Below are 21,310 nucleotides of genomic sequence, written 5' to 3' on the forward strand. Positions count from 1 at the left end.
GTCTGTGAGTGTGTCTGTGTGTGTGAGTGTGAGGGTGCGTGTCAGGGTAGTGCGTGTAACCGCCGGGTCGCGTGCTGACTGCGGTTGGAGGGGGTGAGGAGCCGCCAGGTGAGCTCACGCACTGCAGCCCTGTGTCCCCGCCACGGGGTCCAGCTGCCCCACGCCCTCGGCACCCTGCTCTCTCACTCCTGAGCTCCAGGCTGTCACAACGCTGTTCACACGGGGGCCTGTGAACCCCAGAGTCCTGCTACTCACAGCCTGAAGGCCGCACACCTACATCAGGTGCTGCAGTCGGGGGAGGGGCTCCCCCTGCCTGCAGACGGCCCATCTCCCCGTGGCCTCACGTGGCAGGAGGCCTGGTGACGGGCTCTGTGCGGCTGCTGCATCGTGGGGGCTCCAGCCTCCCGAACTGCTTGCCTCCCCAAGGTCCACGTTCTGACAGCATCACGTGGGGGTTAGGCTTCCGCATGAGAATGTGGGGAGCCAACACCCAAATTCCATGAGTGGGAGCCATCCCTCACTGCTGTTTGAACGGGCAGTTTCCTAAGGAAACAGTCAGCGTCTTCATCTGCGCACGTGTACGCCTCCTGGGGCGTAACCAACTGTTGCATATTTTTGCTGACGTTGTCAGTAGCACTTCAGTTTCTGACCGTTGAGTTTTTCACGTTGACTGTGTGGCTTGTGACCTCACCGACTGGCCGTTCGCTCCCTTTTTTCAGAGGATGGAGTCTGGTAGGCGCCCCCGCTGTCTTCGGTGCAGACCGTGGAAACGCTGCACTGGCCGCCTCGGGCCTGCCTCTCCGCACTGGCTGCTGCGGTGCTGGGGTGGACACAGCTCGCACACCCTCACCCCTGCCCCGTCTCGGGAGCGCCAGGCCACGTGGCAGCTGTGGGGTTTGCATAGATGCCCTTGTAAGAGCCCTTCTATTCCCAGTTTGCCGAGTGCTCTTTTGCTTTGAAAATCACGCCTGTGCATTACAAATCGTCGCGTGCTGGTGTGCAGAAACGGAGATGGCCGCGCGGTTGTCTCGTCTGCTGTGTGATCACGTGGATTCTGTGGGAGTCCCGCTTCGTCCCGTGTCTGCCTTCAGACTCGTGCTCATGTCTCGTCAGGGGTTCAGGTCCACGAGACACGATGGTTTGTAGTGTTGCTGTCGTTTCTTTGCTGGTTTGGTATCACGGTCACCTGGCCCCACACAGTCAAGGGGAGGTGTTCCTTATTCTTTCCTGCACATTCGTTTAGAATCCGTGCTGTTTTACCGAAATGTTCGGAACTCACCAGTCAGCCATCAAGCTTGGGGTTTTCTCTCCGGGAAGGTTTTTAACTGCAGTTTCAGTGTCTTCTAACAGACACGCTGTTTCCGTGCTGCTGACTGAGCCGGGATACGTTGCGTCTCTCAGAGGGTTTGCCCGGTTCTTCTAAGCCCGGGATTCACTGACGTAATGTTGGTCGGATTTCGCTCTTCAGGGTCTGTGCTGTGCTCTCTGCACTTCTGACGTAGGCGTTCTGTGTCTTCTTCCCTCCCTTCCGCTTACACGAGTTTAACGTCCTCTCTTCCCAGTTTGTTGATGAGGCCCTTTGCCGTCCAGCCTTTCCCCTGAGCTCATGTAGCTTTAAAGGCTGCACGCTTCGTCCTGGGCACGGCCTTACCAGCGCCCACACGTCCATGGGTCAGGGTTTCCATTTCCCGCCTAGACTCTGATGTGTCCAAGAAGGTACTTAGCATGTGGTTGTTTCCGTTTTCAAAACGTGCAGCTCCTCCAGACATCATCTTGTTACTGATGTGTGACTTGTGGGGGTGCCGGCAGATACGCTCACGTCGGGCTTTCTTAATGTACAGAGACGGGCTCTGTGGCCGGAGGCTGGTCTGTCCCGGTGAGCGCCCTGAGCACGTGGGCATGGGCGTTGCTCCCCAGGGAGCTCCGCAGTTGGGTTGGAAGTTTCTGTAGGTCTCGTCCTTGTTTTGTCCATTACCGAGCGAGGGGTGCTGAGCTCACCGACAGAAGGAAGCTGCTTTTCCTCTTTTGGGCCTTGCATCTGCTCCCTGCCCTGGCGGGTGTGTTGTGTGGGGCTGAGTGTCCGTCACGGCCTCCTTACCTCTGCCGAGGCCGCTTGCAGCAAAGCTGTCTGTCTGAGCCCCACTGGTGGGCGGTGAAAAGAAACAGTGTTGATGGGCAGAAGGAAAACTGTTTCCTTTGTCTGCACACTGGATCCTCGTGTGACACACCATCTGGGTCCTGCACCGCTGCTCAGTTCTCAAACCTTCTACCTGCAGAGAGCGTCAGATCCCCCACGTTAGAGGCTCAGCCCCACGAAGCTGCCCCATTTCAGGTGCCGGCCTCAGACCCCAGGGTGTCACCTGTGCTGCTGACCGACCAGCTGTAAGTCCAGGGGGTTCCCACGACCCCTGCCAGGGTCCCTGATGGGCTAGGACAGGTCACAGAACTCACAGAAGCATCTGCACTTACCAGTTTACTATGGGACATGCAAAGGACAGATGGGATTTCCCGAGGGACACACAGAGGACAGAGGGACAGTGTGGTGAGGAGCCTACCCAGGGCGAGGTGGCAGGGCCCCCGTGCAGGAGCTCTGTCCCCGGGGCGCCGGGGTGCGTCACAATCCTGGCCGTGGGCGTGTGCAAACCCGGAAGCTCTGAACCTCTCACCTCAGGGGTATTGCTGGCGGCTTCGTCCCGAGGATACAACGGCCATCAGCTCAGCCTGCAGTGCTTGGCCTCCTGGCAACTGCCCCACCCAGAGTCATGTCACTGGGAGCACAGACTCTCCTGTCGCCCATGAAAGCCCAGGGACCTGAGGAGCCCCGTGTCAGGAGCCGGGTCAGAGAACAGCAGCTGGGACAAGAGGTGCCCCTAGCAACCCTGAGTCTGGGAATGCACAGGCTTCAGGAGGCCCATATCAGGTCGCAGGCAGAGAGTAGGTGCAGGCGTCACTGTGCCACACACAGGACGCGTACCCGACTCTCAGGTGTATGGTGCTGAGAGGAGCCAGGCCTGGGGACCACAGGTGGCATGCATCAGCCCGTGGACGTGACGTGCTGGGACAGGCCACGCTGCAGGGACCCAGAAGACAGCCATGGGTGTGGGCCTGGGCGGGTGGCTGTCAGGCCTGGAGGGCTGCTGAGGGCAGCACTGCGTGTCCTGACGGGGAGTGGACATCGGCAGGTGGCCTGCATCGGGAGTCGTCCTGTGTGTATGTTAGGTGACGTTTATAGAGGACAGTCTTGTCACCTTTTGTCCTGTGGGGTGACAATTTCATAATGTTGTCGTGTTTCTTTGTACCCTTTGCAGCTTTGAGGTAACGTTTCTCCCACTCAGTTGGGAACATTGTTGCAGATTCCTGCGACGTGACTGAGTCTGCGGGGACCCTTCCTGCTGGCCTGTGTGCCTGCGTAGGTTTGGGGCGCCAGGTCCCTGGTCCTCGTGGGGCCTGGTGACTGCAGCTGTCACCCTGCAGGGAAGTGCGCAGAGCCACAAGGTGCCAGTGCCGTTACCCCCGTCCTCAGTCCGGCAGGTCCCCACGCAGCCATGTGACATGCTGGCTGTGCTGCTCGTCCCCCTGTGCACGCTGCCTGCTCATCCCCTCCAGGTGCCAGCAGTGTCTGCCGGCCTCACGGACAATCCCCTCCCACAGAAGCAGCACGAACATCCCTTCCCCTCTCCCTGTTACCTACAACAGCCACGCATGCCTGCTTTGGAAGGGACAGCTGTCCTGAGCACTGGTCGTGCTACGCCCATGGCTAGAGCTCTGACCCCAATTCTCTGTTGTGCCACCTTCACAGTGACACCCCGAACTGTGTGAATGTTCCCCTGGTCACCGCTGCGGCCATAGGAGGTCCCATGGGGGGCTGGACACAGGAAGCCCCTGGACCATCCTCGGCCCTGTGGGGGCGTGAGCCCCAGCTGTGTACGCTTGTGCCTCAGGGGACAGCTTGTGGCTGTGGGGTCTGTGCGTGGGCACTCAGTACACACATGCTGCCAGGCCGGTGTCCTGGGCGGCGGCTGCCCCTTCCCCACCGTGTCCCACCCCCGTCCCCCATGGTGTGCCCCTCCGGGCCCATCCCCCAGGATGTGCTTCCCTGCCTCCTGCAGTGCCACCCTCCCCGTATGTTCCCTTGCCAGCGCCTGGGTGTCCTCTGAGTCTGAGCCCCGTGGGTGTGTCTGCGGCCGTGTCCTGATACATCCTGATTTTGCCCCTAACAGTGTTGACATGGAGCCCGTTTCACAGCCCGGGGACCGCGTGCTGTCTTTCCTGTGGGGGCCTGTGCACAACTGCTGCTCTCTGTGTCCGCCTTTTTCTGTCGATTTGCAGATTTTAAAAACTGCGCGGGTCCTTTGTCAGAAAAGGCTTTGCAGCTGTTTTCCTTTTATGTGTTTTCTCTCCCTTCTTCCGCCCGCCCCCCACTCCTGTTCAAGCCGTTGTTTCTCAGTGTCGTTGTGTAGGACACAGCTCCCTGGCCCATGCAGGTATTACGAGCCTTGCGCTCCCCCGGCTGAGACAGTGGGTCGGCAGTCATCGGTCGGCCGCTCACAGCAGCTGTCGCCGGCTGCCGGCCACGCACGCTGGCCACTGGCCGCTCCTGGCGGCACACAGGTGGCGGGGACCTGCAGAGCCAGCCCCGTCCAGGGAGAGCTGCTCTTCACAACCTTAGCTGTGGAGGGCGCAGCTCACTGGCCCCGTGGGCATCGAGCTGCAGCCGTCGGTGTTGGGAGCCCGGCGGTCCAACCCCCTGAGCCCCCGCCGGCGCTGACGCTGTTTCTCGCAGTCCGCCTGGTGTGTGGCGATCCTCTGGAGGACGACCCCGATGCCGGTGTCCGGGGGCCATCATGCCGCCCTCTCTGCCTGGGCTTGACGGTGCTCTGTGCTGCGTGAGGAAGCCTCGCCGCCCCACGGCCTACAGGCTCGGCCTCCACTTACCTTTCCTCCTGGAGGCTGGCGTCTGGGCGCTGAGCCGTCAGGTGCCCGCCTGTGCCGGGTGCGCCGCGCAGGATGTGTCACTGCAGGGCCGTGGTTTCCCAGCCAGTGATGCCTGCAGGCCCGGCTGTGTCCCCGGAGCCCGGGCAGGCCCTGCCTGTGGGTCTCACCTTGTGACATGGGACGTGGGCCGTTTGCTCCGCAGACGCGTGTCAGGCGTTGGGGGTGAGGCTTCTGTGAAGCCGACTTTCTCACGCGTCCCCCAGGCGGCGCGGGTAGCGGTGTCGCTTTCTAGTGTTGGTGGCAGCGTGCGGACACGCGAGGGCATCCTGGGGACCGGCCTGGGCTGGTGGCCGACTGACGACACCTGTGCCTGTGGGACTGGCGCGCCGCCTCTGCTCCCGCCCTGGGGCCCGTGCGTGCGTGTCCCTCGCTCTGGCCGGGATCCCCCGCGGGCCTCTCCTGCGGCAGCTCCCGTGGGGTGGGGGGCGGCTCCCATCCCGCGTGGGTAACGTGCGCGTCGTCTTGTGTGCACAGCTGTGTCCCTTCCGCTCGTCTTGGTGTCCCGCTCTCCTGTTGTCATTGTCGTTTCTTTCTTACCGAATTCAGCTTGCTGACGCGGATTCGGGGTCGACTCTTGTGCCCGTGTCCATGAGTGACGAGTAGCCGCGGTTTTCCTTGTGTCCTTGAGCGTGTCAGAGTCTAGCACGTGCTGCCTGGAAACATGGGCCGGGAAAGCACACGCGCACTCGTACATACATGTGCACCTGCATGAATCACTCCGTTAATGGACAGGACCCGCCCGCGGCGCCCTGTGCTGGTTCTCAGGGGACCCCTGCGGCGCTGGCTGCCCCCCACTACTGGGAGGGGGCTGGCGGAAACTGTCCTTGGGGGAGAGCTTACAATGACAGACTCACTTACCTGACTGAAGCTTAGACGCGGGAACCCAGCAGGCCGTCCCTGTCACGCCTGTCGCACATTCATGGGCACAAAGGGACACCCAGTCCCCGCGCACCGTCCCGTCTGCGGTGCGTCCTGGGGCCTCTGGTCGCCGGGGACGCTGCGGACTTGTTTCCTTTCTGCTCTTGAAGGTTTGCCACGGAAGGGCTCACGCACGGTTTACAGCCTTTTCAAAGAATCGGTTTTTGTTTTCGTTGGTTTTCTGTTTGATTTTTACTTTCTTTTTCTTTCATGTCTGCTTTTTACTCTTTCCATCTCCTGTTGCTTTTCTGAGATAGAGGCTTCGGCCTTCACCGTACGCCCTGGTCAAGGCTGCATTCCGCGACATGCGGTATGTGACGTCACTTTGGTCACCTTCACGGTCATCCACCCACCCGTGGGTCGTCAGAAGCTGCTTCGTTTCCACAGCCGGGGCCCTGCTAGTGGCCGGCTGGGTCCTGCTCAGGGAGATGGTCTGTCCCAGCAGCCGTGAGCCCTATTTGCAGCCCCCGCCCGTGTCCTTTTTCCCAGTACGCGGGAATGAAGGCGGGCGCTCACCTCACCTCTGCTGGTGGCGAGGGTCCGGTCCGTGCTCTTTGCTCTTGGCAGCAGGGGACTGGGGCCTCGTGGTGCCTGCGGGAGCGCCTGGTGGGCGGGGCTGTCCTCCTGGGGGAGCGTGCGGTGGGCGGGGCTGTCCTCCTGGGGGAGGTGCGGTGGGCGGGGCCTCGTGGTGCCTGCAGGGGCGCCTGGTGGGCGGGGCTGTCCTCCTGGGGGAGCGTGCGGTGGGCGGGGCCTCGTGGTGCCTGCAGGGGCGCCTGGTGGGCGGGGCTGTCCTCCTGGGGGAGCGCCTGGTGGGCGGGGCTGTCCTCCTGGGGGAGCGTGCGGTGGGCGGGGCCGCATCGCGGGGAAGCGTGCGGTGGGCGGGGCCTCGTGGTCCCTGCGGGAGCGCCTGGTGGGCGGGGCTGTCCTCCTGGGGGAGCGTGCGGTGGGTGGGGCTGTCCTCCTGGGGGAGCGTGCGGTGGGCGGGGCCTCATCGTGGGGAAGCGTGCGGTGGGCGGGGCCTCGTGATCCCGTCCCTGCGGGAGCGCCTGGTGGGCGGGGCTGTCCTCCTGGGGGAGCGTGCGGTGGGCGTGGCTGTCCTGGGGGAGCGTGCGGTGGGCGGGGCCTCGTGATCCCGTCCCTGCGGGAGCGCCTGGTGGGCGGGGCTGTCCTCCTGGGGGAGCGTGCGGTGGGCGGGGCCGCATCGTGGGGAAGCGTGCGGTGGGTGGGGCCGCGTCCTCCTGGGGCGCACAGTGGGCGGGGCCACATCCTGGGGAAGCGTGCGGTGGGCGGGGCCGCGTCCTCCTGGGGCACACAGTGGGCGGGGCCACATCTTGGGGAAGCGTGCGGTGGGCGGGGCCGCGTCCTCCTGGGGGAGCGCGCAGTGGGCGGGGCCGCGTCCTCCTGGGGGAGCGCGCAGTGGGCGGGGCCGCACCTCGGGGAAGCGTGCGGTGGGCGGGGCCTTGCTCACCGCCTCTTCCCCTGCAGGCCTGCGGCTGCCCGCTGTACTGGAAGGCACCTCTGTTCTGCGGGGCTGGGGGAGAGCGCACGGGCTCAGTGTCGGTGCACAAGTTCGTGGCCATGTGGAGAAAGTGAGTTCTGGGCCAGGGGGTCGGGGAGGGGACAGGGCACTGCTCCCCTCCATCACGGCTGGTCCATCTAGGGCCGCAAGAGAAGGAAAGTGACGTCCAGGACTGGGGCACACCGTGCTGTCCATTCTGGGCCCTGCTCTTGCTCACGCCCCGTCCTGGGCTGCGGCGGGCTGTGTAGACACCTGTGTGCAGACCCTCGACACCCCCTCTTCTCCAGGGTCCTTCAGAACTGTCACGACGACGCAGCCAGGTTCGTCCATCTACTTATGAACCCCGGCTGCAACTACCTGGTTCAGGAGGATTTCATCCCCTTCCTGCAGGTAAGGCCTGTTCTGTAGGTAAGGTGCGTACCTCACCCCTTCCTGTAGGTTCGTCCTCGTTTATACTGCACACTCTTCACTCCCCTCATCTACCCCGCACTCATCTCACCCCACGTCTACCCCGCACTCATCTCACCCCACGTCTACCCCGCACGCATCTCACCCCACGTCTACACCGCACGCAGCTCACCCCACGTCTACCCCGCACTCATCTCACCCCACGTCTACACCGCACTCATCTCACCCCACGTCTACACCGCATTCATCTCACCCCACGTCTACACCGCATTCATCTCACCCCACGTCTACACTGCACACAGCTCCCCTGTCCTGCAGGCAGGCCTGGTCTGCACTGCACCCACTGCACCCCTGCCTCACTTACACCACGTGCGGGCTGGCAGTCTGGCTCCCTCCCTCGGGTGCTGCCCCCTTGCTGTTCAGGTCCTACTGACAGGACAGCGCACATGTGTCCTGTCCTTTGAACCTGTAGGAAGTGGAGTCCCTGAGACTGAGGGAGGGCAAAGCCCCACAGGGCGCGTCCTTGTCCCTGAAACAGGTCGTGGAGCTGGTCCTGTCCAGGCCGGTCTGATTCCTTTGGAAGCAGTTCAGTGGGTTATTTTACACACGGGTGGAGATGATTACAGACGGTCCCTGTTGAGCATTACTGGCTGGTCACTTAATTATCACGAATAGCTGGAACTTCCCAAGCAGTGCGAGGAGAAGGGACGAAGGGCTGCTGGGATTGTACTTGTTCGTCAAATGTGGTATTTCACAATTACATGTGTCACGGCAGTCCTTGTGCGTTCATGTGTCGGTGGGAATTTGCTAAGAGGTGAGGGGGACAGCTCCACGTAAAGTGTTGTGCGCTGTCCTAGCTCACGGACGAGCTGCTTTCACGCAGTCACACGTCCGGCGTGGTTTTACGGAGCAGCTGTGTGCCGCACGTGTCAGTGCAGAAGCTGCGTGGTTCCGATGCGTGAGCGCTGATGCCGGGGCCGCCCACACCTGTGTCTTGTCCCCGTGTGCAGGACGTGGTGAACACCCACCCCGGCCTGGCTTTCCTGAAGGAGGCGTCTGAGTTCCATTCCCGCTACATCACCACTGTGAGTATGGCGGCCGCTGCCCGCGAAGCTTCCTAGGTGCCTTGGCACCAGGCCGGTCCCGACTCAATGTGAACCCCGTTTCCTTGCCCGGCAATAAGATGTCGGTGGTTCCTGCTCTGTGGGGCTCATGTGAGTGGAAACGAGGGGCGGCCGTCTCAGACGTGGGCAGGAGCTCTCCAGAGCCCGGCGGTCCTGGCCATGTGTGCAGCAGTCAGAGGAGCAGTCAGGTGGACGTGGGGCTGCCCCACTGTCACTCCCGGGCAGGAAAGGTCAGCCTGGGCTCCTTGGCTGGAGGGACTCCTTGGCTTCAGGGAGTGCTCACTTGCTCCTTGGAGTGCCGGGTGCCAGGCGCTGGCATACCCCAGGGACACCGCGAACAGCCTAGTCCTGCCCCCTGGGACCCCTGCACCAGCCCGAGCAAAGCCTGGGGACACGGGGTCTGTCCTCTCCAGTGGGTGTCATGTCCACCCCAGCCCTGCACTGGGCATGAGTGGCCCTATGTGCCGTGCGTCCACAGACTGGGAGTGCTCCACTGAAACCGTCACTAGGGGTCGTCAGTATATGAGAATATCCAGGGCAGAGCCTAACCAAGCCTTTTTATCGATGTGTGGGTGCTCCATAGGCACATTGGGTCGTCCCTGCACAGGGACAGGTGAGGGGACATCCCGGGTGAGGACATCTGAGGGGACGTCCCGGGTGAGGACAGGTGAGGGGACGTCCTGGGTGAGGACAGGTGAGGGGACATCCCGGGTGAGGACATCTGAGGGGATGTCCTGGGTGAGGACAGGTGAGGGGACGTCCTGGGTGAGGACAGGTGAGAGGTCGTCCTGGGTGAGGACATCAGAGGGGATGTCCTGGGTGAGGACATCTGAGGGGACGTCCCGGGTGAGGACAGGTGAGGGGACGTCCCGGGTTAGGACAGGTGAGGGGACGTCCCGGGTGAGGACATCTGAGGGGACGTCCCGGGTGAGGACAGGTGAGGGGACGTCCCGGGTGAGGACAGGTGAGAGGTCGTTCTGGGTGAGGACAGGTGAGGGCACGTCCCGGGTGAGGACAGGTGAGAGGTCGTCCTGGGTGAGGACAGGTGAGAGGTCGTCCCGGGTGAGGACATCAGAGGGCACGTCCCGGGTGAGGACAGGTGAGGGGACGTCCCGGGTGAGGACAGGTGAGGGGACGTCCCGGGTGAGGACATCAGAGGGCACGTCCCGGGTGAGGACATCAGAGGGGACATCTTGGGTGAGGACAGGTGAGGGGGCGTCCCGGGTGAGGACAGGTGAGGGGACGTCCCGGGTGAGGACATCAGAGGGCACGTCCCGGGTGAGGACAGGTGAGGGGACGTCCCGGGTGAGGACATCAGAGGGCACGTCCTGGGTGAGGACATCAGAGGGGACATTCTGGGTGAGGACAGGTGAGGGGGCGTCCCGGGTGAGGACAGGTGAGGGGACGTCCCGGGTGAGGACAGGTGAGGGGACGTCCTGGGTGAGGACAGGTGAGGGGACCTCATCTGAGACCAGTGCTGAGCCCCTGTATGCACGGGGCCTATTTAATGGGGAGGTCTCAGTGTACCCTGAAATCCGTGCTTTGCCTCCAGTGGTGACTTACATGTTTGTGGAAGGGCTCACAGCGTGTCTGTGTGTTTTAACCAGTCCCACTGTTAGGAGGACTCCAGGCCTCAGGCCTGCTGCCCACGGCCCGACAGCGGCTCAGGGGTGTCCCTGTCACGCTAAGGCCCGAGTGCAGCTGACCTGCAGCGCCTCCTGCTTCCTGCTTCGTCCCCACAGCCGCTCCGAGGCGGGACCTCAGCCCTGGCCCAGCTGTCCCCCACGTGTGGGGCCGGCGCCCTCTGCTGGCGACGTGCGGGTTCTGCGGCCCCCAGCGTCGCGCTCGGCTGCTAGCCCTCTCTCCTGCAGGTCATCCAGAGGATATTCTACACAGTGAACCGGTCCTGGTCGGGGAGGATCACCTGTGCCGAGCTCCGCAGGAGCACCTTCCTGCAGGTGGGTGGCTGGCAGAGGGCGCAGGGCCCCTGGCACCCGCGCACCCGTCCATCTGTCTGTCCGTGCTTCCGTCCTCCCACCCGTCTGTGTCCACCCACCTGGCCATCTGTCCTTTGTCCACCCGTCTGTCCACGCCATCCGTCCTCCTGTCTGTGTCCGCCCACCCTCCCACCATCCGCGAGGCACGGCCGAGGGAGCCGGGCAGCGGGGCCTCCCACATGGAGCTGTGCAGCAAGGCTGTCACGGGCATGGCGTGGGGAGCCGACCTGCCCCTGCTGCGAGTGACCCCGCCGGGTGTGCTGTCCCCGTCGCCGCGAGTGCTCATGACCCGGGGTCGTGCTCCCAGCTCTGTGCCTTCTGCTCTCGCGTGTGGGACCCCCGGGTTCCCCAGGAGGCCCGTCTGCCCCGTCACGGCAGCAGCTCTCGCGCATCTGTGTGTCAGAACGTGGCGCTGCTGGAGGAGGAGCCCGACATCAACCAGCTGACGGAGTTCTTCTCCTACGAGCACTTCTACGTCATCTACTGCAAGTTCTGGGAGCTGGACACGGACCACGACCTCCTCATTGACCCACAGGACCTGGCCCGGCACAACGACCACGGTGAGGACAGGCCCTGGGTGCTGGGGACACAGGCTAGGGCACGTGTTACCATCCCTCATCACCCTGAGGCCTGACGCGTCACCCCCTCCCTGAGTCCTGCACTGCGGCTTCCAGGAGTGGCCGGTGCTTGTGGGACACGCAGGAGACAGGACATGGGGCACAGGTCCCTGCAGCAGGACACATGGGGACACAGGACACACGGTCACACATGTCTGGTAGCGGGAGGTCCTGGCTAAGCAGGTGTGCCGCCCATTGTCACCGCTGCCCAACGGCCGTGTTGGCCCTCACCTGTGCACCTCTCACTCTGGTTTGTCCCTGGTGTTGGGGACCACGCTGCCCACCGCAGTCACACCAGGTCTGTCTGTACAGGAGCCCTAACCTGGCAGGGCCCTGGGGCCACGATGAGCCCTTCCCTGTGTACCGCTTCCAGGCCTGATGGGTCCCTGAACGAGCAGGAGCAGTGACCGTCCTCATATCCTGGAAGGGACCAGGTGGATAGGGGGGTCATAGCCGCCCCTTCCTGTGTGCACAGAGCTCACTGCGGACTAAACTGTGTCCCTCAAAATTCATGTCGACGTCCTAACACCCAGGACCTCAGAATATGACTGGGTTTGGAAATGGTCTCTACAGGTTTAGGAAAAATGAGGTCACTAGGGTGGGCCCTGATCCAATAGGACTGTGTCCTTATAAAGAGAGGAGATGAGGACACACACACACACACACACAGAGGGACAACCTTGTGAGGACACGGGGAGCAGGCGGCCGTCCACACGCCCAGGAGAGAGGCTGCAGGGGGGACCAGCCCTGGGACACCTGGACCTCAGAGTCCAGCCTCCAGGACGGGAGAGAGAAACGTGTTTAAGGACAGGCCCAGGCCGGGGTCCTTGGTCACAGTGGCCCCAGCAAAGTGACACAGGCTTTTCCCTTTCACCCTTGCAGTCAGGTTGTAGCTGAGGAACTTGCACCCCCGTCCCCCCCAAGGGGGTGTTGGAAGGGGGCCCTAGGGGGGACCATGCGTGCTCTCTCGGCCGCTGTCTCGGGGCCCCTGGCTCAGCTGCCCAGTCTGGGGGCTCCTTTGGGCTCAGTGCCCAGGGGAGGGCATGTGCGGGAGATCGGGGCCCTGAGCGTGCCACCCAGGCCTGGGGCTCAGACACGCCCTGCGGTGGCCCCGTGGCTCACGGCCTCTTGTTGTGTCGCAGCCATCTCCACCAAGATGATCGACAGGATCTTCTCAGGAGCCGTGACGCGGTACGTGCCCTCAGGCTTTGGCCTCCTGGTGACTTTGATGGGGGTGCTGTGCGTGAGGCCAGTCCTGTGTCATTCATACCTTGGTGTGTTCTGAGAGTGTCGTCGCCAAGTGAGGTCACAGTGAGGGGAGCACACATGCTGTTCTCCCACGAGGTCATAAATAAGGGGACACAGCTCTGTCACATGAGATCACTTGTGAGGGGGACACAGGCCCTGGGCATCCGAGTGAGCCTTGGGCTTGGGGCGCTGAGGGCCACAGGCAACTGTGACCGAGCCCACGGCAGCCACAGCCACTGTGCCTGCCTCACCTGGTCCCAGAGCCACCTCCGCAGTCACCGGCCGGCTCTGGGGGCGTCCCCGGCAGGGACCGAGTGTGGCCCTGGGCCAGATTCAGGGGGCCAGCAGGGCCTCGGGCCTCACACTGCGTCCCTGACGGTCTCTCTCGTTTCCGGCCCTGGGCCCAGAGGCAGGAAGGTCCAGAAGGAGGGGAAGATCAGTTACGCCGACTTCGTCTGGTTCCTCATCTCCGAGGAAGACAAGAAAACCCCGACCAGGTAGCTGTGTGGCAGCTGTACTGGGCAGTGGGAAGCCACCCGCTCAGTGTCCCCTAGCGAGGCTGCCCCGGGGTCCGTCCTGGGCACGTCTGTCCCAGGCAGGGTCCTTCCCAGGCGGGTCCCTTGCTGGGCAGGCGGGTGGTGGGGTCTGCCCTGGGCTGCGTGCTGCCGTGCGGCCTGCGTGCTGAGCAGCCCCGTCCTGTGCGCACAGCATCGAGTACTGGTTCCGCTGCATGGACCTGGATGGGGACGGCGCGCTGTCCATGTTCGAGCTGGAGTACTTCTACGAGGAGCAGTGCCGCCGGCTGGACAGCATGGCCATCGAGGCGCTGCCCTTCGAGGACTGCCTGTGCCAGATGCTGGACCTGGTGAAGCCCCAGAGTGAGGGTACGGTCGTGAGGGGACCCCGTGGGGGGGGGGCCTGCTTGTTGGGGGTGGGGGTGGGGGTGGGGCACAGCAAGCGCACAGCCCTGCACCTGGGACACCAGCCACTCTTGGGGGGCAGCACTCAGTTGTGACACAGCTGGGGGGGTGTCCTGGTCCTTCCCGGCCCCTCTGCCCCCCTGTGACGGGGTCCCGTCCTGCACGGTGAGCACATATACATCCCCAGGGTCGGGAAGGTGGGTGTCCCCCACCCACGTCCACGCCCCCGTCTCTGCTCCTCGACTCCCCATCTCAGCACACGTGGCCCAGGTCCCCTGGTGTGAGTGGTGCCGTGTCACGTGCCACTGGGCTGTCCCCTGGTCCCCAGCTGGTTTGAGTCCCAGCCCTGTGCGGTGCCCCTCCCAGGCCGGGACCCCGGGCCAGCCGGGGGTGCCCTGACGGCCCTCACCTGACAAGCCTCCCTCCAGGGGGCCACAGTGGCCCACAGAGGGACCCGGGGACCCAGAGGTCGGACACAGGGACAGGGTCTCTGAGCTGGGAGCCTCTGTCAGTGGTGTTTGTGAGCTTAGAGCCCTGGTCTGGGCCCGGGGCCTGCTGTCCCTGCCAAGGGTCCGTCCCCTCCTCTGTGTCCCCGTGCTGTGGGGGGGCAGCCCCTACGGCCCGAGCCGGACCCTCCCTGGGCTGTGTCCCTCGCGGGCACTGCGACCACAGGACCCGCTCCGCTGCCGACCCCACTATCCCAGCTGCCCCCCCCCACGAGTGCAGGGCCCACCGGCAGTAGGCGTCCCGGGGGTCACGTTTGCACCGCCCGCCCCTCAGGGAAGGTCACGCTGCACGACCTGAAGCGGTGCAAGCTGGCCGACGTCTTCTACGACACCTTCTTCAACATCGAGAAGTACCTGGAGCACGAGCAGAAGGAGCAGGCGTCGCTGCTGCGGGTGAGGGCGGCGGGCGGCGTGGGGCAGGGTGTGGGGCGGGGGGGCCGGCGAGCGTGCAGCACCCGTGACACGCGTGTGCCCCAGGAGACGGAGAGCGAGGGCCCCGAGCTGTCGGCCTGGGAGAAGTACGCGGCGGAGGAGTACGACATCCTGGTGGCCGAGGAGGCCGCGGGCGAGCCCTGGGACGACGGGTGAGTGGCCGGGGCGCGTGGGGACTTGGCTGCCGATTGGGGCACATTTCCCACAGGCAGGCCATGTGCATGCTGCTTTCCGCGAGTGGCGTCCGCACCTGTGTGTGTGCCCACACGGAGGGGACACATGGGCCACGTGGTGTTGCCCACGCTGCGTCCCCGGCACCAGGGTGACAGTCCCTTTCTCCGCGCCCTGTGCAGCCCTGCTGGCATTCGGGGCCTCGCGTCCTGTGAGGGCGCCCAGTCAGCCCCTCACGTCTGTCTGCGTGAAGTGCCACCCATCCTCTCGCTCCATTTTGGGCCGTTTCCCAGTACTGAGTCTGAAGGGCCCACGTCCTCGGCACAGTCCCTGTCAGACGCAGGACGCGGTGGCCTGTCTGTCACTGTCCTGACATGCCGTGTCTCCGTGTGAATGAACTGCTCCTGCGCAGGCCGCTGACTTTCCTGGCTGAGCTGCTGTCCTGTGACAACACCTGGGCTTCCAGGGCGCGCTCACCTGCGTGGGGTCTCGGCCTGCCATGGCCGAGGGGCTTCCTGGGGCGCCGCGTGGGCCCGGCCAGGCCACGCCTGTAACCTGCCACCTGCCTGTCCCTGAGCGGCCGTGGGTCCGCCGTGGCCGGGAAACGTCCTGTGGGGACGTCTGTCGGGCTGTGCAGTCTTTGCATGGTGACACGGGACACCATGCCCACGCCGCTCATCAGTGGGGGCCGATTTGGCGATGGTCTGTCCCAGCGCCTGTCACTGTCCTTGCACTGAGCACCGTCTCCTCCCTGGAGCCGTGTGGTGACCCAGCCGTCCCCCTGTGAGAGCCACTCCATGTGTCCTGTTCTCATTCCTGAGAACACGCTGTTTCTGCAGGACACGCTGCTGATCGTGGGGTGACACACTGCCAACAATGGTCAGGGTGGGGACACGTGGCGCCCTAGCGTGGTGGCTTTCCTGCTCCCCACGGTCGCCTGCACTCAGTCCCCCTCATTCTCCCCCCAGGACGTGGCCCTGTGGGATGTGGACTTCAGAACGTGGGTCCTTTGAGTTTCCCCGTGACGTGTCCCCGTGTCATCACTGGGGGGCGGAAACACAGTCATTGTCCTGCCAGTCGCTTCCCTGGCCACCTGTTGGTCCCGCTCGCTTTGTCCCAGGGCCCCTGGGTTCTGTCCTTGCACTCAGCTGTCTGTGACCGGGGCAGCGTGGCCGCGTCCTAGCATTCTGCACATGCTCAGTCCTTCCTGCAGTTGCGCGTGGGGCGCCAGCACGCGGCGGGTGCCGTGCTCAGGGGCAAGCACCCTGCCTGCTGCCGTCCCAGGCGCCGGACGCACCATCCCCCGTGACGCGTGGCAGGCGCAGAGATTTCTGAGAACGTCTTTATCAGCTCCAGGAACCTGCTCCCCCAGCTTGCGGAGACTTGGGGACGTTTGCAGGCGCTTTGGGCCAAACAGTTTCTCTTTGCGGGCTGTCGCTGCGGTGACTCAGTGGCGTTTGATGGCTGCCCACCTCGCGCTCCCCAGATACCCCCACTTGGCCGTGCCGTGTCTTTCTTACACCACCCGTGTCTCCCACTCACACCTTCCGTTTGTGGACGGTGCCCTTTACCTTGTGACAGTGTCGCTGGGGTTGGGACGCCAGCCTCGGGCATGCGGGGAGTGTCCCCCTCCCCCCGTTCTGTGTGGAGGACGAGGGCGTCCCCCCCATGGGGGGCTTATCGCCCAGCTGTCAGGTCGCAGGGGAAATGTCATCTGCTGGTCTGGCTGCCGAGGGCTCCCCTGCCCTGCGCTGCTGTGTCCCGACCCCTCAGGGTCCCCTGCAGGCCCCCCACGTGTGTTCCCCCCACGTGCCCTAGTGTGTCCCCCCCTGGGCCACCAGTGTGCCCTCCCTACATTCCCTCCTGTGTCCCCACCGCCCCCTCCCTGCAGGTACGAGGCCGAGCTGAGCCCCGTGGACCAGAAGCTGAACGCGCTGCGGTCCCCGCTGGCCCAGAGGCCCTTCTTCGAGGCGCCGTCTGCGCTGGGCCCTGTGGACCTGTACGACTATGAGAGTGGGGGTGGCGACCTGCAGCCTTCGTGACCCGCGCCCTCCAGGGACTGTCGGTGGCAGCCAGCTGGGTGCAGCGGCTTCTGAAAAACAAGCAACTGTGTGATGGTTGAGCTCTTTTACGGAAAATGAAGTGCGTTTGTATGGAATGATAACCTGTATTTATTCAGCACGGAAGCTGGTCAGAGATGGTCGTGGGCGCGTGTCCCCACCCGTCCTGCAGAGCCTGGAAGCTGGGCCAGGCGGGCAAGGGCACCTGCGGCCCTGCTGTCCGGCCGTCCAGCGAGGCGTTTGGAGACGGTCTGCGTCCTGGGCGCCGTCCACATCGGAGGGGAACTGGTTTCTGCTCCGAGAGGATCCGCCTCAGCTGAGGGACCTGCATGGGCTTCGGGTCGGCGGCGGCTGTGTTCTCGTCCGGCCGCGAGTCAGAAGCTTCCGCAGCTGGCGTGTCTGCCTGCACCCGTCCCGGGCCCAGGCCTGCCGCTGCCACTGCCACTGCCCCATGCGGGGGGAGGGCGCGACCCCAACTCCCGAACGTCGCCACCTGAATGTACAAAGTATGTAAAGTTAGCTTTTATGTGCTGTGTAGGGCAGTTTTAAAATGTTTTACGAGATCACGTTTGTATTTTCAAATAAATAATTTAAGGATTTTCAGCCGCAGGCTCTGGTCACTCAGCTAGCACCCTACAGCCCGTGACACAGACGTGGCCCAGTTCATAGAGGGGACGCTGGCACCAGATGGCAGTGTCACTGGGGTCCGGACAGGGAGCCCACTGGGTGCAGGTCACGGGACCTGAGGCCCAGGAGTTCCCAGCAGTGGGCCCCTCATCGGCGGTGCAGCTGGCCCTGTAGCCAGTGGTCCTGACGCCCCAGCCCCAGACAATTCGTCCCACGCAGTTGCGGGGAGGAGTGCGGAGACACCGTGATACAAATACTGCTCCTCAGATGGTGACCTCAGTGCCCGGGTGGGTGGGAGGGACCCTGCAGAACTCAGCCTCGTGTGGGGACAGGGCTGTCACTGGACCCCAGGACTCCAGGTCAAGGGCCCACAGGGACATGCAGACTTGTCTCCCGGGTCAGCTGTCATCTGCAAAACGGGGGCTGGGGTCCTCGCCTACAAACATGAAATGGACACCCCCCACATTGCTCCCCAGGGCCCCACGAGGCTGGCTATACAGGCCAGCGCCCTCTGGTCCCGGGGGGCTATGGTTTGGCACCCACGTAAGAAGGACAAGGCAGGAGCAGCCCTTATCCAGAGGGAGGACAGATAACAGGTGTCCCCCTGCAGGAGCTGTGGGTCCTTGCCCTGGAGCTGGCCCTGTGGCAGCAGGCATGACAGTGTTCACGCGGCAGGGCCAGGCTGCCAGGAGTCCACGGACCAAATAGCCTGAGCACGTGGGGCCACGGAGCCGGACCACACGGAGCCGGTAAACACGGAGCCGGTAAACAGAACCAGAAAACACAGAGCCGGACCACACGGAGCCGGTAAACACAGAACCAGAAAACATGGAGCCAGACCACACGGAGCCGGTAAACACGGAGCCGGTAAACAGAACCAGAAAACACGGAGCCGGTAAACAGAACCAGAAAACACGGAGCCGGTAAACAGAACCAGAAAACATGGAGCCAGACCACACGGAGCCGGTAAACATGGAGCCGGTAAACAGAACCAGAAAACACGGAGCCGGTAAACACAGAACCAGAAAACACAGAGCCGGACCACACGGAGCCGGTAAACAGAACCAGAAAACATGGAGCTGGTAAACACGGAGCCAGTAAACACAGAACCAGAAAACACGGAGCTGGAGCACACGGAGTTGGAGTGCACACACCCACACTGGGGAGCACACAGAACGAGGGTGCTGGCACCAAGCTCCCCAGAGGGGAGCACAGCTGAGTCTGGAGACTTCCTTCCCAGCTGCGCTGAGCACAGTGGTCGCCAGAGCCCAGCCAGGAAGCCGAGGGCGGTAGACACCTGGGTGGGTGGAACCCAGCATGCCGGGAGTCCCCGTTGACAATCTCGTGGCCTTGTCCCCTGTATAGGGGACCCGCGGTGTGGTGCAGAGAGCAGGCCGGGGTCATTATCGTTCACCCGGCAGCCTGGATCCCCAGGTCATCTGCACAGAGGCCGCTGACTCCCCCACCCTGGGAATGGCCGGCTGCGGACACAGCGTGGCGATGGAGAGGGGGTCCCAACCTGAGTCCCAGCTGGTGTGGTCACCTTCCGTCACACACCCTTGGGGACAGGGAGCGCAGGCTCTCAGGACACATGGACCCACGGACAGATGGACACAGACGGACACCGGGATGGATGGACACAGGACAGACGGATGGACAGGGACAGGGACAGACGGATGGACATGGACACACGGATGGCCCAGGTCCCACCCTCCCCAGGGTAGTTTTCTGTGATTCGGGGTCTGTGAGGTGGGCAGTGAGTCCTGAGCAGCCAGACTGGGGTTCTGCACAGGCCCTGCCCCACCCCGCGCCCCATGAGGACACAGGACGCAGCACGAGCGGAGCAGCCCTGAGACCACCACACGCGGAGCCTCCCACAGGCCGACGCCCCTCCTGGCGCAGAGCCCAGGTGGTGGGGACCCCCCGGGTATCTGCACATCTGCAAGGGCCGCCCCAGGCCCACACCTCTCACCCAGGCCCGCCTGGGGTCAGCCAGGTCGGAACCAGGACACATGCTGCTGACCCCAGGGCACCCTGAAACCGTGTGCTGAGCACGGGGCCACAGCCCCAGCCTCAGGCTCCCGAGGTCCCCACACCATGTCGGAGCACCAGACGGTCAGGGGGCCTGGGTCCCCCAGTCGGGCCAGCCCCTGGGGGATCCACCCACAGGGCAAACACCAGTGAGCGTCTACACGGCCAGCCCCTAGGTGTTCTGTCCACACGGGGAGCCCCACGTAATCGGGCCCCAGGGCAGCCCAGGTCCCTCTGACCAGGGCCCTCGTGCTGACCGCAAAGGCCCCTGCTCCCATCCCCAGTCCCTCCCTGGGCACAGGCCTCGAGTCGCCTGGGACACGCCATGAGACGGGGTGTCCCACCTCCCCACCCCAGGGCCTGGGGCCAGCAGCAGGAAGTCAGCCCCACGTGAGCCCGTCAGCACAGCACGGCCTGCTCCACGCCCTCTCCAGCCCCGTGCACGCCCTGCTCAGCGGCCACCCAGACCCAGCCCAGAACGCACCCCTGGGGGGTGTACTGCGTACATGTCCTCCGGACAGCTCTCGGAGGCCTTGGGGTCAGGAACTTGATATCAAACATGTCCCTGCAGGGAGAGACATGGACAGACAGGCCTCCACCCTTGGCCACCGGCTAGCCGGGAGCAGGACTCCCCCAGCCTCACCTCCGCCTCCATCGCAGCTGGGAGACTGAGGGAGACCAGGCAGGAGCAGGAGCCCTGGAGGGGACAGTCCAGTGGTGGACAGATGGAGGCTGAGGCTGGGATGGGGTGTGAGGGGAAGAGGGAGGGGGAGCGGGAGGGGGGAGGGTGTGAGGGGGAGGGGGAAATGTGGGGGGAAGGGTGTGAGGGGAGAAGTCTGAGGGGCACGAGCAGCAGAAGTGGGGTATCAGACAGGTGGTGGGCTCAGACATTGGGGGCAGGGCCTTAGGTGGCCAAGGCGTGGGGTGACTCAGACAAGGGGAGGCCGGGGACAGGGACAAGGTCTGAGGTGGGCAGGACAGGGACAAGTTGGGAAGGACACGGTGGGGGGGTCGCGGAGGTCACCGTAGCTGGAGTGCAGAGGGATCGGGTAGGGGTCGGACGTGCTGCCACGGGACAAGGCCATCGATGGAGGTGGCCAAGGTGTGGACAGAAGGGCCCAGTGTAGCCACCCAGGCTGCCTGTCCTGGATCCCCGCGCCCCCCCCACCCGTCCCACACACCACGTCCCCACCGCCAGCAGTGTGGAGAAGGACATCGAACACCTCAGCCTCCCCGTCACCCCCCAGGCAGCTTCTCCCTGACAGCAGACACCGGACACGGATACTCCAAGCCTTTCTGGGGACTCCCTCAGCCTCCGGGGACCGCACCCCACTCCACCCTGCAGCCCCTCGCCCCTCTGGTACCACCTTGGACAGCAGCCGGGGTGGCACCTCAAGTGTGGTCGCCCAGCCACTGGGCCCGTCCACCTCCCTGGCAGCCTGACGGGGGAGCATGTGTGGCCTGGAGCCCCCAGGAGCTGGACGGGGCAGGAGGGACCGTCCCCTGGGGCCCCCGGAGGGCGCGTGGCCTTGGGACACTTTGAGGGCAGACTCCTGGTCTCCAGGCCGGGGGAGGATGGGTGTCTGTGGGTTTAAGCCCCAGGTTTGTGGTCGTCAGTGACGGCCCTCACGGGACCACGTCTGCCTCTGGAAGGAACAGCACACGGCCTCCCGGACGGACGGAGGAAGGCACGGGCGTCAGGCTGCAGAGGGTCCCCGACGACCCGTGACCAGTGGT

The 21,310-nt window shown here is 64.2% G+C and overlaps 1 protein-coding gene across 5 annotated transcripts in view; it reads left to right on the forward strand.

Annotated features, from left to right (window-relative positions):
• The window catches only part of PPP2R3B (protein phosphatase 2 regulatory subunit B''beta), a gene marked incomplete at its 5' end in the record, with an annotated part of 41,225 nt that extends 23,707 nt beyond the window's left edge, over positions 1-17,518 (forward strand). For 2 of the 5 annotated variants that reach the window (XM_081042762.1, XM_081042764.1), the window contains 12 exons: positions 7,399-7,502; positions 7,720-7,822; positions 8,851-8,925; positions 9,024-9,194; positions 10,836-10,922; positions 11,365-11,521; positions 12,721-12,769; positions 13,234-13,323; positions 13,535-13,710; positions 14,527-14,645; positions 14,730-14,836; positions 16,747-17,518. In XM_081042762.1, coding sequence (XP_080898888.1) covers positions 7,399-7,502; positions 7,720-7,822; positions 8,851-8,925; positions 9,024-9,194; positions 10,836-10,922; positions 11,365-11,521; positions 12,721-12,769; positions 13,234-13,323; positions 13,535-13,710; positions 14,527-14,645; positions 14,730-14,836; positions 16,747-16,897 — 1,389 coding nt within the window. In that variant the 3' untranslated portion in view covers positions 16,898-17,518. Of the gene's footprint in view, positions 1-7,398; positions 7,503-7,719; positions 7,823-8,850; positions 8,926-9,023; positions 9,195-10,820; positions 10,923-11,364; positions 11,522-12,720; positions 12,770-13,233; positions 13,324-13,534; positions 13,711-14,526; positions 14,646-14,729; positions 14,837-16,746 lie in introns of all 5 variants that reach the window. The other 3 variants (XM_081042763.1, XM_081042766.1, XM_081042765.1) reach the window with 2 other exon arrangements.
• Between the last annotated feature and the right edge of the window lie 3,792 nt (positions 17,519-21,310).

This window comes from Rhinolophus hipposideros, assembly GCF_964194185.1.
Source record: "Rhinolophus hipposideros genome assembly, chromosome: X".
Lineage (NCBI taxonomy): Eukaryota > Metazoa > Chordata > Mammalia > Chiroptera > Rhinolophidae > Rhinolophus > Rhinolophus hipposideros.